The 12,490-nt window shown below is 47.8% G+C and overlaps 1 protein-coding gene across 1 annotated transcript in view; it reads left to right on the top strand.

The window, feature by feature from the left end:
* SP2 (Sp2 transcription factor) overlaps positions 1 to 12,490 on the top strand; it is a 30,373-nt gene that overhangs the window by 8,943 nt on the left and 8,940 nt on the right. The window contains exons 2-3 of the mRNA XM_069543254.1: positions 10,299 to 10,375; positions 11,168 to 12,142. Coding sequence (XP_069399355.1) covers positions 10,299 to 10,375; positions 11,168 to 12,142 — 1,052 coding nt within the window. The remainder of the gene's footprint in view (positions 1 to 10,298; positions 10,376 to 11,167; positions 12,143 to 12,490) is intronic.

Genomic DNA, 12,490 nt, shown 5'->3' with positions numbered 1-12,490 from the left:
CAGGTTTGAGTTGCTTACCAGTACATCCAAGTGGAGATAACAGTAGGCAGTCAAGATATACAAATCTGAAGATATGTTTAGGAGTCATCAGGACTGTGGTGGTTTAGTCACCAAGTTGTGTCTGACTCTTGCAATCCCATGTACCGTAGCCCATCAGATTTCTCTGTCCATGGGATTTTCCAGGCAAGAATACTGGAGTGGGTTGCCATATTCTTTAGGGGATCTTGCCAACTCAGTGATCGAACCTGTGTCTCCTGCATTCCAGGCAGATTCTTTAGCACTGAGCCACCAGGGAAGCGCCGACTAGGTCTCTGTGAACCTATATATATTCTTGGTTTCTAAAGCTATGAGACTAGATGAAATCCCCCAGCAAACAGGTGTAGACAGAAAAAAAACCAGGACCTAAGACTGAGCCCTGGAGCAGACTAAGCATTTAGAATTTGAGAGACAGACCTAGCGGAGGAGTCTCAGAAGCAGCAGCCAGAGGGGTAAGAGGCCGCCCTGCAGGCCGAGTGAAGATGTTATTTCAAGGAGGAAGAGGGGCCAGCTGTCAGATAACACAAGCCTAGATCTAAGAATTAACCATCCAACTTGGCAAATGGAGGTCCCTGGTGGTGGGGGTGATTTTTGTGGTGTGGATAGAAAGGGGCAACCTGGCTGGAACAGGTTCAAGAAAGACTGGAAGGAGAACAATGAGGGACAGCAAGTACAGGGGCTGTTGCGAGGAGTTTTGTTCGATAAGGAGAGAAATAACGATCTTGGCTGATAAAGGGAGTCTTCTTGATGAAATTGTGGCTGAGGCTGAGGTCAAACTTGGGAGAAGACTAGAGGGCTCAATAAGTGGGTGGAGACAGGATCTGCAATCTTTACTTGCCTCTGGCAATAGCCACACCTGGAACTACTCTCTTTTCATGAAAATCGATGAAATTCCTTCTACTGTTACAGATCTCTTTTATATGATTATTCTAATTGTTGGATTTTTGCTCATAGTTTTTCTTGATCCTTTCTGTCTCAGTCCATTCTCAGCTCCCTTTGAGGTCCAACTTAGTTTCCTAAAACCAGCTATGGTTTAGTCTTTCCCTTACCAGCTCTGAATTCTTCCAGGCTAGGCAACTGGACTGGGCCTAGGAACTGTTGCTGGCTTCAGGCCCAGGTGAGCTGACCAAAATAGCCAACAGAACTGTTTGCACAGAGTGAAATTCCTCTAGGGGAAATATCATAGCAGATAGCCAAGAAAGCCTTAGTTAGGGTGGTAAGACCCAACGACACAATAAAAACCAAGTACCCCCAAGGCCTGGCTGTGGAATTTGAGCCAAGTTCTTTCTCAGTTGTGGTGTTTCTTTGTTTCCCTTTCTCTCATCCCCTGGCTCAAGAGTAGTATTCTCAAGTGAAAGACCAGTGAAACAACCCCCAGTCTGGTGGGCAGGGCTCCAGGGCCTCGTCGGAAGCCTCTTCTGTTACGTGGTGCTCCCAGGGGCAGCCTATGGAGAGAGCTCTAGAGGAGCTGCGCTCCCTGCCCTGTTGCCAGGGGAAAGTTCTGTGAAGGTGCCATGGCGGGGTGGCACAGAGCAGCGGCACTTGCCTCACACGCGGGGAGCCCTTGCCCCAGATGTCAGGAGGGCTACACATGAGCTCTGAAGGACTGGAGTTGGCCAGACAAATGGGAGAGAGTGTGCTTAGGCTCCAGGTGAGAATGTGTTGTAGCTCCTGAAGTGGAAAAAACGGAAATGCTTGTGGAGAGAGTTGAAAGGGCAAGAGATAAAGTGGGAGAAGTTGGGGGCGGGAGAGGGGGAGGTGGTCAGGGAGGGGAGGCTTGTTTTGGCCTAAACTATTGAAGGATTTGTTTGCTGACTATATAGAGCTTCTCCATGTTTGGCTGCAAAGAATATAATCAGTCTGATTTTGGTGTTGACCATCTGGTGATGTCCAGGTGTAGAGTCTTCTCTTGTGTTGTTGAAAGAGGGTGTTTGCTATGACCAGTGCATTCTCTTGGCAAAACGCTATTAGCCTTTGCTCTACTTCATTCTGTACTCCAAGGCCAGATTTGCCTGTGACTCCAGGTGTTTCTTGACTTCCTACTTTTGCATTCTAGTCTCCTGTAATGAAAAGGACATCTTTTTGGGGTGTTAGTTCTAAAAGGTCTTGTAGGTCTTCATAGAACCGTTCAATTTCAGCTTCTTCAGTGTTACTGGTTGGGGCATAGATTTGGATTACCGTGATATTGAATGGTTTGCCTTGGAAATGAACAGAGATTATTCTGTCGTTTTTGAGATTGCATCCAAGTACTGCATATCGGACTCTTGTTGACCATGATGGCTACTTCATTTCTTCTAAGGGATTCCTGCCCGCAGTAGTAGATATAATGGTCATCTGAGTTAAATTCATCTGAGCTGATTGTGGCTCAGATCATGAACTCCTACTTGCCAAATTCAGACTTAAATTGAAGAAAGCAGGGAAAACCACTAGACCATTCAGGTATGACCTAAATCAAATCCCTTATGATTATACAGTGGAAGTGAGGAATAGATTTAAGGGACTAGAATCTGATAGGCAGAGTGCCTGATGAACTATGGACAGAGGTTCATGACATTGTACAGGAGACAAGGATCAAGACCATCCCCAAGGAAAATAAATGCCAAAAAGCAAAATGGCTGTCTGGGGAGGCCTTACAAATAGCTGTGAAAAGAAGAGAAGCGAAAAGCAAAGGAGAAAAGAAAAGATATAAGCATCTGAATGCAGAGTTCCAAAGAATAGCAAGGAGAGATAAGAAAGCCTTCCTCAGCAATTGATGCAAAGAAATAGAGGAAAATAACAGAATGGGAAAGACTAGAGATCTCCAAGAAAATTAGAGATACCAAGGGAACATTTCATGCAAAGATGGGCTCGGTAAAGGACAGAAATGGTCTGGACCTAACAGAAGCAGAAAATATTAAGAAGAGGTGGCAAGAATTCACAGAACAACTGTACAAAAAAGAGCTTCATGACCTGGATAATCACGATGGTGTGATCACTCACCTAGAGCCAGACATCCTGGAATGTGAAGTCAGATGGGCCTTAGAAAGCATCACTACGAACAAAGCTAGTGGAGGTGATGGAATTCCAGTGGAGCTATTTCAAATCCTGAAAGATGATGCTGTGAAAGTGCTGCACTCAATAAGCCAGCAAATTTGGAAAACTCAGCAGTGGCCACAGGACTGGAAAAGGTCAGTTTTCATTCCAATCCCAAAGAAAGGCAATGCCAAAGAATGCTCAAACTACTGCTCAATTGCACTCATCTCACATGCTAGTACAGTAATGCTCAAAATTCTCCAAGCCAGGCTTCAGCAATACATGAACTGTGAACTTCCAGATGTTCAATCTGGTTTTAGAAAAGGCAGAGGAACCAGAACCAGAGATCAAATTGCCAATATCTGCTGGATCATCGAAAAAGCAAGAAAGTTCAGAAAATCATCTATTTCTGCTTTACTGACTATGCCGAGCCTTTGACTGTGTGAATCACAATAAACTGCGGAAAATTCTGAAAGAGATGGGAATACCAGACCACGTGACCTGCCTCTTGAGAAACCTATATGCAGGTCAGGAAGCAACAGTTGGAACTGGACACGGAACAACAGACTGGTTCCAAATAGGAAAAGGAGTACGTCAAAGCTGTGTATTGTCACCCTGCTTATTTAACTTCTGTGCAGAGTACATCATGAGAAACGCTGGGCTGGAAGAAGCACAAGCTGGAATCAAGATTGCCAGGAGAAATATCAATAACCTCATATATGCAGATGACACCATCCTTATGGCAGAAAGTGAAGAGGAACTCAAAAGCCTCTTGATGAAAGTGAAAGAGGAGAGTGAAAAGGTTGGCCTAAAACTCAACATTCAGAAAACGAAGGTCATGGCATCTGGTCCCATCACTTCATGGGAAATAGATGGGGAAACAGTGGAAACAGTGTCAGACTTTATTTTTGGGGCTCCAAAATCTCTGCAGATGGTGATTGCAGCCATGAAATTAAAAGACGCTTACTCCTTGGAAGAAAAGTTATGACCATCCTAGATAGCATATTAAAAAGTGGAGACATTACTTTGCCAACAAAGGTCTGTTTAGTCAAGGCTATGGTTTTTCCAGTAGTCATGTAGGGATGTGACAGTTGGACTGTGAAGAAAGCTGAGTGCCGGAGAATTGATGCTTTTGAACTGTGGTATTAGAGAAGACTCTTGAGAGAGTCCCTTGGACTGCAAGGAGATCCAACCAGTTCATCCTAAAGGAGATCAGTCCTGGCTGTTCATTGGAAGGTCTGATGCTGAAGCTAAAACTCTAGTTGACCACCTCATGTGAAGAGTTGACTCATTGGAAAAGACTCTGATGCTGGGAGGGATTGGGGGCAGGAGGAGAAGGGGACAACAGAGGATGAGATGGCTGGATGGCATCACTGACTCGATGGATGTGAGTTTTAGTAAACTCTTGGAGTTGGTGATGGACAGGGAGGCCTGGCGTGCTGCGATTCATGGGGTTGCAAAGAGTTAGACACAACTGAACTAAACTGATTGAAGGATTTAATCTGGGGGAGTAGTTGAGTGAATTTACATTTTAAAAGATTGTTTAGATAAAACTGTGGAAGTTGGATTAGAGGTGGCTAGGCCAGAGGCTAGGGAGCCATCTTGAAGGCTTTGGGCTGTATTTCTGGCTGGGCTGAAGGTGGTTAACTCTAGCATAAGGCAGATGGAGAGAGATTCATATTTAGGAGGCAGACCCAGGAGGACTTGATGATTGGGTGGTGATGAGGATAGAGCTCTGGTTTCGTTGTGATTGGAAGTACCAGAAGGGGCTGGTTAACCAGAAATATTTATTATCCATTCAGCCTCCAGGCACTGGTGTCACTGTGCTGTGTAATAGCCTTGATGTAACGGCTCAGCAGTGAAAACAGACCTGAGCCCTCTGATTTCCGTGAGTGTGGAGGAGAGACGTTAAGCCCATAATGATTTAATGCATGGTGAGTTACCAGACGAGTTAACCTCGTGTCAAGGCTCCTCAAAGGCCTCTCTGAGGAAATGACATGCCTTTTACACAGTGGGCTTTTGAGGGGAAAAAAAAAACAACCTGAGGTCTGAAGGGTGAGTCGTGTTAGCTAGTGAAGAGAGAAGAAAGAGTTCTGAGCAAGGACAGGGCAGGGATGAGAACAGGGAAGAGATGGAGGCTCTTCAGGGATCTGAAAGGGGGCCCATGGTGACTGGGGATGAGCAGGCCAGGGAGAGAATGGGCCCAGGTAACAGCTCGGCATTGGCAGTTCTGTGGCCAACCCAGGTGAAAAGCCCACAGAGGGCTGGAGGTACTGGTCCACCACTCAGAAGGGAGATATGTAGCCCATTCATAGACCTGGGCTCATCAGCCTGGGAAAGGTACTTGAAGCCATGTGAGTGGGCACAGTCACCCCTGGAATGGGTGTTGGGTGGGAAAGATGATAGTGAGGAGTATCCGTACTGAAGGAATGGCCAAAGGAGCCTGCAAAGGGAAGAGGTGGCTGGAGAGGTAGGAGAAAATCCGTGGGGATTTCAAGAGGAGGGAATGGTCAAAGGGTCAGGGGTCTGCTGGATTTAACAATGAGGGCCCTGGTCGCCTGGCAAGTGCAGTATCAGCAGAGACCTGGGGTGAAAGTCCAAGTGAGCAGGTGAGAAAGGAGCGGGACAGCAGGGTGCTGGCAGCTTTTCCACTAAGTTTGGCCAAGGAATGAGGAAGCTGCAGCTGGAGGGATGGAGGTGGAGATGAACCATCGTATGTTCATCCAGATCTGGGACATTCACGGTTTTAAATTGGAATTAAGTTGGTTTCCAGTATAGGGAAAAGGAAAATCAAGAGTGGACCCGTCAGGCACTGAACAACTCCCAACCCCTGCCTGGAAGCCTTGTGTGACAGCCTTGGAAATTTTCCTTGGAGTCTAAGACAGCTGCAATTGCTGGTAGAGCAAACCACCATAAAACTTCATGAGCCAGGGAAAGGGGAAAGTTACAGCAGAGTCCTGATGCCAGCACAGACTGAGAGCGTTCTCCCTGCACCATCTTGGTTGGTTTCATTTTCCTCCCCGGCCGGCCCCTGAAATACTCCTCTAGATCTCAAACCAGTGGTTTCTCTCCTAGAGTCTCGCAGAGCTTTGTGGCCCCCGGGCTGTGGAGCTGGACAACCAAAATGGAGACTCATCTCCCTGCCACATCCTGGGATGTCATTCTGCAGTGGCGTCAGGACTCTGCTCTAACTTCCTAACTGAAAAGCCACTCAGCCCAGCGGAATCTCTAGACACTTTGACTCCAGGGCGCTGGTGACCGCAGAGGGAGAGAGATGGGAAAGGGAGGTGAATAAGCGCTGGGCCAGTTTTCATTTTGTTTGCACTGTATCCTTTTCTGGTGTCCTCCTGTTTCATAACAGGGGATGTCAGAGGGAGAGTCATTCACCATTTTTAGCTAAGTGAACCTGAGCCCAGGGGAGCCTCCTGGAAGAGCCCCTGCCTGCCCTTCCCAGCCCTGCCAGCAACTAACTCATCCTGTGTTTTTATCAGCAGTGAGGTTTGAGGATTATAAAAACATTTACATTTTCAGATCAGATCATTTCATCCACCTTCCCACCCCCCCGGAGGAACACACATCCTGCCTCTGGGTAAATGACTCCAGAGAAGGGAGAACATTACCTCAAGAGGCAACTGATCCCAGTGTTTGAAAGTTCTCCCCTCTAGAAAGCTGAAATTTCCACCCCAAAGTCTTGGTTCTTCTCATTCAGTACATGTGTGGAATAAATGTCCTGGTGGACACCACCACAGCTGCCCTCAAGCTCCTCTTGAAAACCCCTCTTTCAAAACATCCCTCAGGACGGAACCCGACACTCCAGGCGGGGCCAGTACAGAGCAGACGAGGACTATTATTTTCTATGACTGAACTTTCGGAAATGCAGTCCAAGATTGCAGTAGCTTTTTTGGCAACCACATCTAGGTTCTGTTGCTTCCCATATAACTTTGAGTCAAAACCACTGGGGCTTATTCACATGAGAAACACGGTTAAGCTCTATCTTCCTGTCCTATGTGCATGCGATTTTTTTTTTTCTTCTTAACTCAAATGCAATGTTTACTCAACTTCAGAGTTTAAACCACCATTTATTGATTCCCCACTCTAGGCTCAATATTTCTCATTGCTGACGCCTCCTAGAATCGTGTTAGGATGACCTTACCTCTGTTTCACAGGTGGTGCACTGAGGCTGGGAGAGGAAGGCCCCAGCCGTCCCACAGTCTGAATGCTCATTTTGGTCTGGAGCCTCATGCTCTTGAGCACTGCACACACCGGTTTTTTTAAGTTCTCTTTGAACCCTGGTACAGACACCCATTGTGTTTACAATCCTCAGTTTTGTGACATCCATAAAGTTAATTTGCCTTCTAGGTCTTTTGCATGGTTTCCCTAACTTGGGTGGTGGATAGACTGCTTTGAAGCCATGTTTCCAGCCTGTAGGGCACAAAACCAATTTAGTGAGTCACAACTGGCGTTTAAAAAAATGAAATAGAGTAGAAAAATATCAAAGCCCATCACATGTAGCAAGGGCAAATTTTATTTCAGGAAATTCTTATTGCATGAGCACAGGACAGGGAAGTATGTGGGGGTGTATGTGCATATACTGGGTCTTGATGTAAATTGTTTTTATGATTGTGGTTCATGGTCTAAATAGTCTAAACACTGCTCTAAAGGGAAGATGTTTTTTCAGTCAACTTAGGTTGTTTACACTGTAAGGCTGCAACCTTACTTAATTATGTATAACAATCTGTTTATCAGTTCATAGATGTAGTGCCTATAAAATTAATTCAAAAACTAAAGAAAAGCCAATAAAATCAGCATCATTTGGTGGGGGGAAAAGTTGACTAACCTCAGTTGCTGCTGTCAGTATACGTTCAGCACAGATTTGACACCCTGGCTCCTTGAGTTCTGCACACCCACCCTGCCGTGTCTAGTGTCCAGTGACGTCCTCCGAGGCTTCTGAAGAGCCATCATCCATCACTTTGCACAAATGTGCCATGAATTAAATGTGCAGAATTAAGTTGTCTTAAGCCCATGTAGTTAAGAGTGGTGCCACTTGGTACCAATATAGTGGTACACAACTCCCAGAGGCCCAGAAATGTGCAAATTGGTTAAGCAGCAGTTACTCAGTCATCTGTAGTTACATGTTCTTTTTTGGCTGCCTCACGAGTCAGTGCGTGATCCTAGCCCTGACTAGGGGTCAGACTCATGCCCTCTGCAGTGGAAGTGCAAAATCTTAACCACTGGACCACCAGGGATGTCCCAGTAGGTGTTCATTTTTAAAAGATGATCATCGCAGTGAAAACACAAGAATAAAACATTCTGCTAGAAAAAGCATGAGCCTCCGAGGGGAACCCTGCCAACCCGGTCGGGAGACCCACCTCTAGCAGGAGACCCTGGCTGGCCTCACAGCAGCACACTGCTCAGGACAGACTGGATCTCAGCACTTAGGTAGAGGCATGTTCAGCTTAGCCCCCAAACTAGACTATTATTCTGCATGTAGTTCTTTCCCTTCTTGTTCATTAGAATACTGTGACCGTTTCGGTCAAATGCCCTGTTGATTCACAGGGAGCTTTTGTATACTATTCTCTCAGTGTAGCCATCCAAAACCCCGTAAAAAAGAAACAGGTTTGTTCAGCATGACCTGGTTTTAGCAACCCCATGCTTATTCCTTGAGATCACTGCCTTCCTTACCTTAGTAATTGTAGCGCTGTTCAGTCGTTTGTTCTAGGGTTTTGCTGAGGATCAGTGTCTGTGATATTTCAGGATCCACCTGTGCGATCTGCCCAGAGCTGCCCTCTGGCTCCTCACACAGTTTGCTGCAAAGTCTCTGCCTACTGTGGAGTGCAGCTCATGTGGCCTCGGGGCCTGGAAACCGTTTAGGGCATTGACGAGCCTGCTTACTAACCTGTCCTGGGCTGCAGTTCCTGCTTTACCTACCTTTTCTTTACCTTTTCTCATTTAAGAACCATTCTCCCAAAGAGAAACCAGAGACCAGCCAAACTGTGAGTGGTTCCAAGCGCTCAGTGCCTGAGCCGTTCTGCCTCTTCCCGTCTCTGAGTGATACCCTTCTTGTTTCTGTACTTCCTGAAACCTGCTTTCCAAAGGTCTGAGGTGTATACAAGTCTGACTCTCTGCACGGTGCTCTTTTTCTTGTGATCTGTAAACTACAAGAGGGCTTAGAGTCGCAAGCTCCCCTGATTTCTGTTTTACTTGTCTTCTGTTTCTCCTAGATCAGACCTAAGTTCAGAGTAGGGAGTCCTTCATTACTCCCTCAGCGTTCTTTATTTTCCTTTATTTAAAACGAAAGTATAGTAGAGTATATTCATTGTGGGGAAAATGAGAAAATACAGAAAAATGGGAAAAATTCTTTAAATGAAGCAAAAATCTACCACCAGGAGATAATGGCTTTTAACATTTTAGCCTTTTTTTTTAATAGTTTTTTCCCCTGCTATATTCATATATAGAATTATATACTCATTTAAGAAAAAGTAGGATTTATGATATCTTCATTCTCATTACATTCAGTTATTAACTCTCCTAGTCTTGGTGATACTATGGGGCCATGCCTATCATGCTATGTAAAACTAAATTTATTTAAAGTAATTATTCATATGCGCGCGCGCGCTCTCTCTCTCTTTCTCTCTCTCTCTCTCTCTCTATATATATATATATATAGCTCGATACCTAGGCCATTGTGTTCATGTGGTAAAGGCTGAGCATAAAGTGATCTAGACTTTTTACATGGAGTGGGTGTGTCCTTCTTGTCAGAGATCCCAGCTCAGCGATGCTTCTCTCCAGACTGGCTTGGCATCTGGTTACAGCAGGAGTGAGCAGAAGCTCTTGTCAGAGCTACAGGAATAGCTGGGGGGACGCCCCTGCCCACCGTATAGGAGCCCCAGTCTAGCTGGGGAGAGGCAGCAGTGCCTGGCAGAGAGGGCTCCATTAGGTGGCACCTCTTAGTTACTGAAGCCCATGTTTTTATAGTCTTGGTATCTTTACATTATTCTAGACTTTTTGATGGTTGGAAGACAGCCCAGTGGAGGCAGGACCAGCTGTCCTCACAGCCTGGATGGCTAAGTCTGAGAAAGAGAGAAGGTCTTTGTAGGGTTGCTAACCTTGAGTAGGGTAGTGTGGGGAAAGGTCATCAACCTCTCGTGGGGAAGCAACGGCAAATAGAGGCAAAAAGAAAATCTGAGGCCAGGGGACTTGGGTTCTTTTCAAGCACCATGAGTATTATTCCATCTCTTTTCTTCCAACAGAACCACAGACCAGCATGGCTGCCACTGCCGCTGTCAGTCCCAGTGACTACCTGCAGCCTGCCGCCTCTACCACCCAGGCGAGTGGGCAGTGGGCTCTGGGGGTTGGGGGCTGTATTAGCCTGGAAGGGCTTGCTGAAGCTGACATGAAACCACAGCTGAAGCTCTGTGCTGGCTCACTATAACTGCCCAAGGCTGTGAGACCAGGGAGGGTTCAGTTTTTCACTTTTTCTGACCTAACAAACCAAGGTAGCTCATCTAAGGTGCAACAATTGAGTCAGGAGGAAAAGCAGGATGCAACTCAAGGTCCTTCCACCAGACCCCACTGACCATACAAGGAAAACAGACTGTCCCTGCACCCCAGAGGCTCTTTCCTTGTCCATCAAAAATGTCATGTCCCAAGCGCTGGAAAACACTTTTCCAAAGGGTTTATTCCTCCTGTCCCCTCCACTTGTCTTTCTCTCCTTCCCTTCCTCAGTGCTTCCTCACTTGATGAGTCAAGGATCCTTTATCGCTGGGGTGGGGTGGGAGCTAATAGAGCTCCGTCTACAAGCTGAGGGTGATTCTAGATCCCCATTAGATACCATTAGGCCCAGGGAGTAAGAGGTCAGCTCATGTTGCTAGTTCACCCTGTCAAGGGATGCTTCTGGGGAGTTCCTTCCTGAGAAGGACACTTTCCACCTTTTCTCTGTTAATTCCTCAGTGGAGAAACCACCGGGGATGGGGAGACTGGGACAACTGCAGGGGAAGGATGCTGGCACCCCACTCGTCAGGTGGGGAGGAGCCTGCTAGGAGGAGAGGATCCTAAAGGGTGGGGCGGCTGGGCAGCAGGCCTCATGTCTCACTCTTGGTCTCCTCCTGGTGTTTTGCAGGACTCCCAGCCATCTCCCTTAGCGCTGCTTGCTGCGACATGTAGCAAAATCGGCCCTCCAGCTGTTGAAGCTGCGGTGACGCCTCCTGCTCCCCCTCAGCCCACTCCACGGAAACTCGTCCCTATCAAACCCGCCCCTCTCCCTCTCAGCCCCAGCAAGAATAGCTTTGGAATCTTGTCCTCCAAGGGAAACATACTTCAGATTCAGGGGTCACAGCTGAGCACGTCCTACCCTGGGGGGCAGCTGGTGTTCGCCATACAGAACCCCACCGTGGTCAACAAAGGGACCCGATCGAACACCAGTATCCAGTACCAGGCAGTCCCTCAGATCCAGGCCAGCAGTCCTCAGACCATCCAGGTGCAGCCCAGTCTCACCAACCAGATCCAGATCATCCCTGGCACCAACCAAGCCATCATCACCCCGTCCCCGTCCAGTCACAAGCCCGTCCCCATCAAGCCAGCCCCTGTCCAGAAGTCGAGTACGACCACCACTCCGGCACAGAGCGGGGCCAATGTGGTGAAGCTGACAGGCGGCGGCGGCAATGTGACCCTTACTCTGCCTGTCAACAACCTCGTGAACACCAGCGACCCCGGGGCCACCACTCAGCTCCTCACGGAGAGCCCCCCTGCCCCGCTGTCTAAGACTAACAAGAAAGCCAGGAAGAAGAGTCTTCCTGCTGCCCAGCCCCCTGTGGCCGTGGCCGAGCAGGTGGAGACGGTGCTGATCGAGACCACCGCGGACAACATCATCCAAGCAGGAAACAACCTGCTCATTGTTCAGAGCCCCGGCGGGGGCCAGCCAGCCGTGGTCCAGCAGGTCCAGGTGGTGCCCCCCAAGGCTGAGCAGCAGCAGGTGGTGCAGATTCCACAGCAGGCCCTGCGGGTGGTGCAGGCCGCATCCGCCACACTCCCCACCGTCCCCCAGAAGCCCTCCCAGAACTTCCAGATCCAGGCTGCTGAGCCGTCACCTACTCAGGTACCACACTGACCTTTCTGCAGAGCTTCCCTCTCCTCCTCAGCTCTAAACGGCTGATGCTCCGTTCCACTTGGCTTGCTTTTCTAGGTGATGCTGATGCATCTTCCCATCTGACCTCAGCGTTGGGAGTCAGGATCGTTTGGGATGGGTAGTAAGGGCCCATTTCTGCCAGATCATAGGGCCACATACTGCTTATCTTTAGAAATCAGGTACAACATCCATATATACCTATATTTTGAAAACTTCCTTTAGGGGGGGTCTTTTGGTAGAGGGATGAGTAGGTGGCAGATAGGTAAAGTTCAGGGACTTCCCTGGCAGTCTAGTGGTTAGGACTCTGCTTTCATTGCA

This window comes from Ovis canadensis, chromosome 11, assembly GCF_042477335.2.
Source record: "Ovis canadensis isolate MfBH-ARS-UI-01 breed Bighorn chromosome 11, ARS-UI_OviCan_v2, whole genome shotgun sequence".
In the NCBI taxonomy this organism is placed as follows: Eukaryota; Metazoa; Chordata; class Mammalia; order Artiodactyla; family Bovidae; genus Ovis; species Ovis canadensis.
This window is presented reverse-complemented; position numbering and strand designations above follow the sequence as displayed.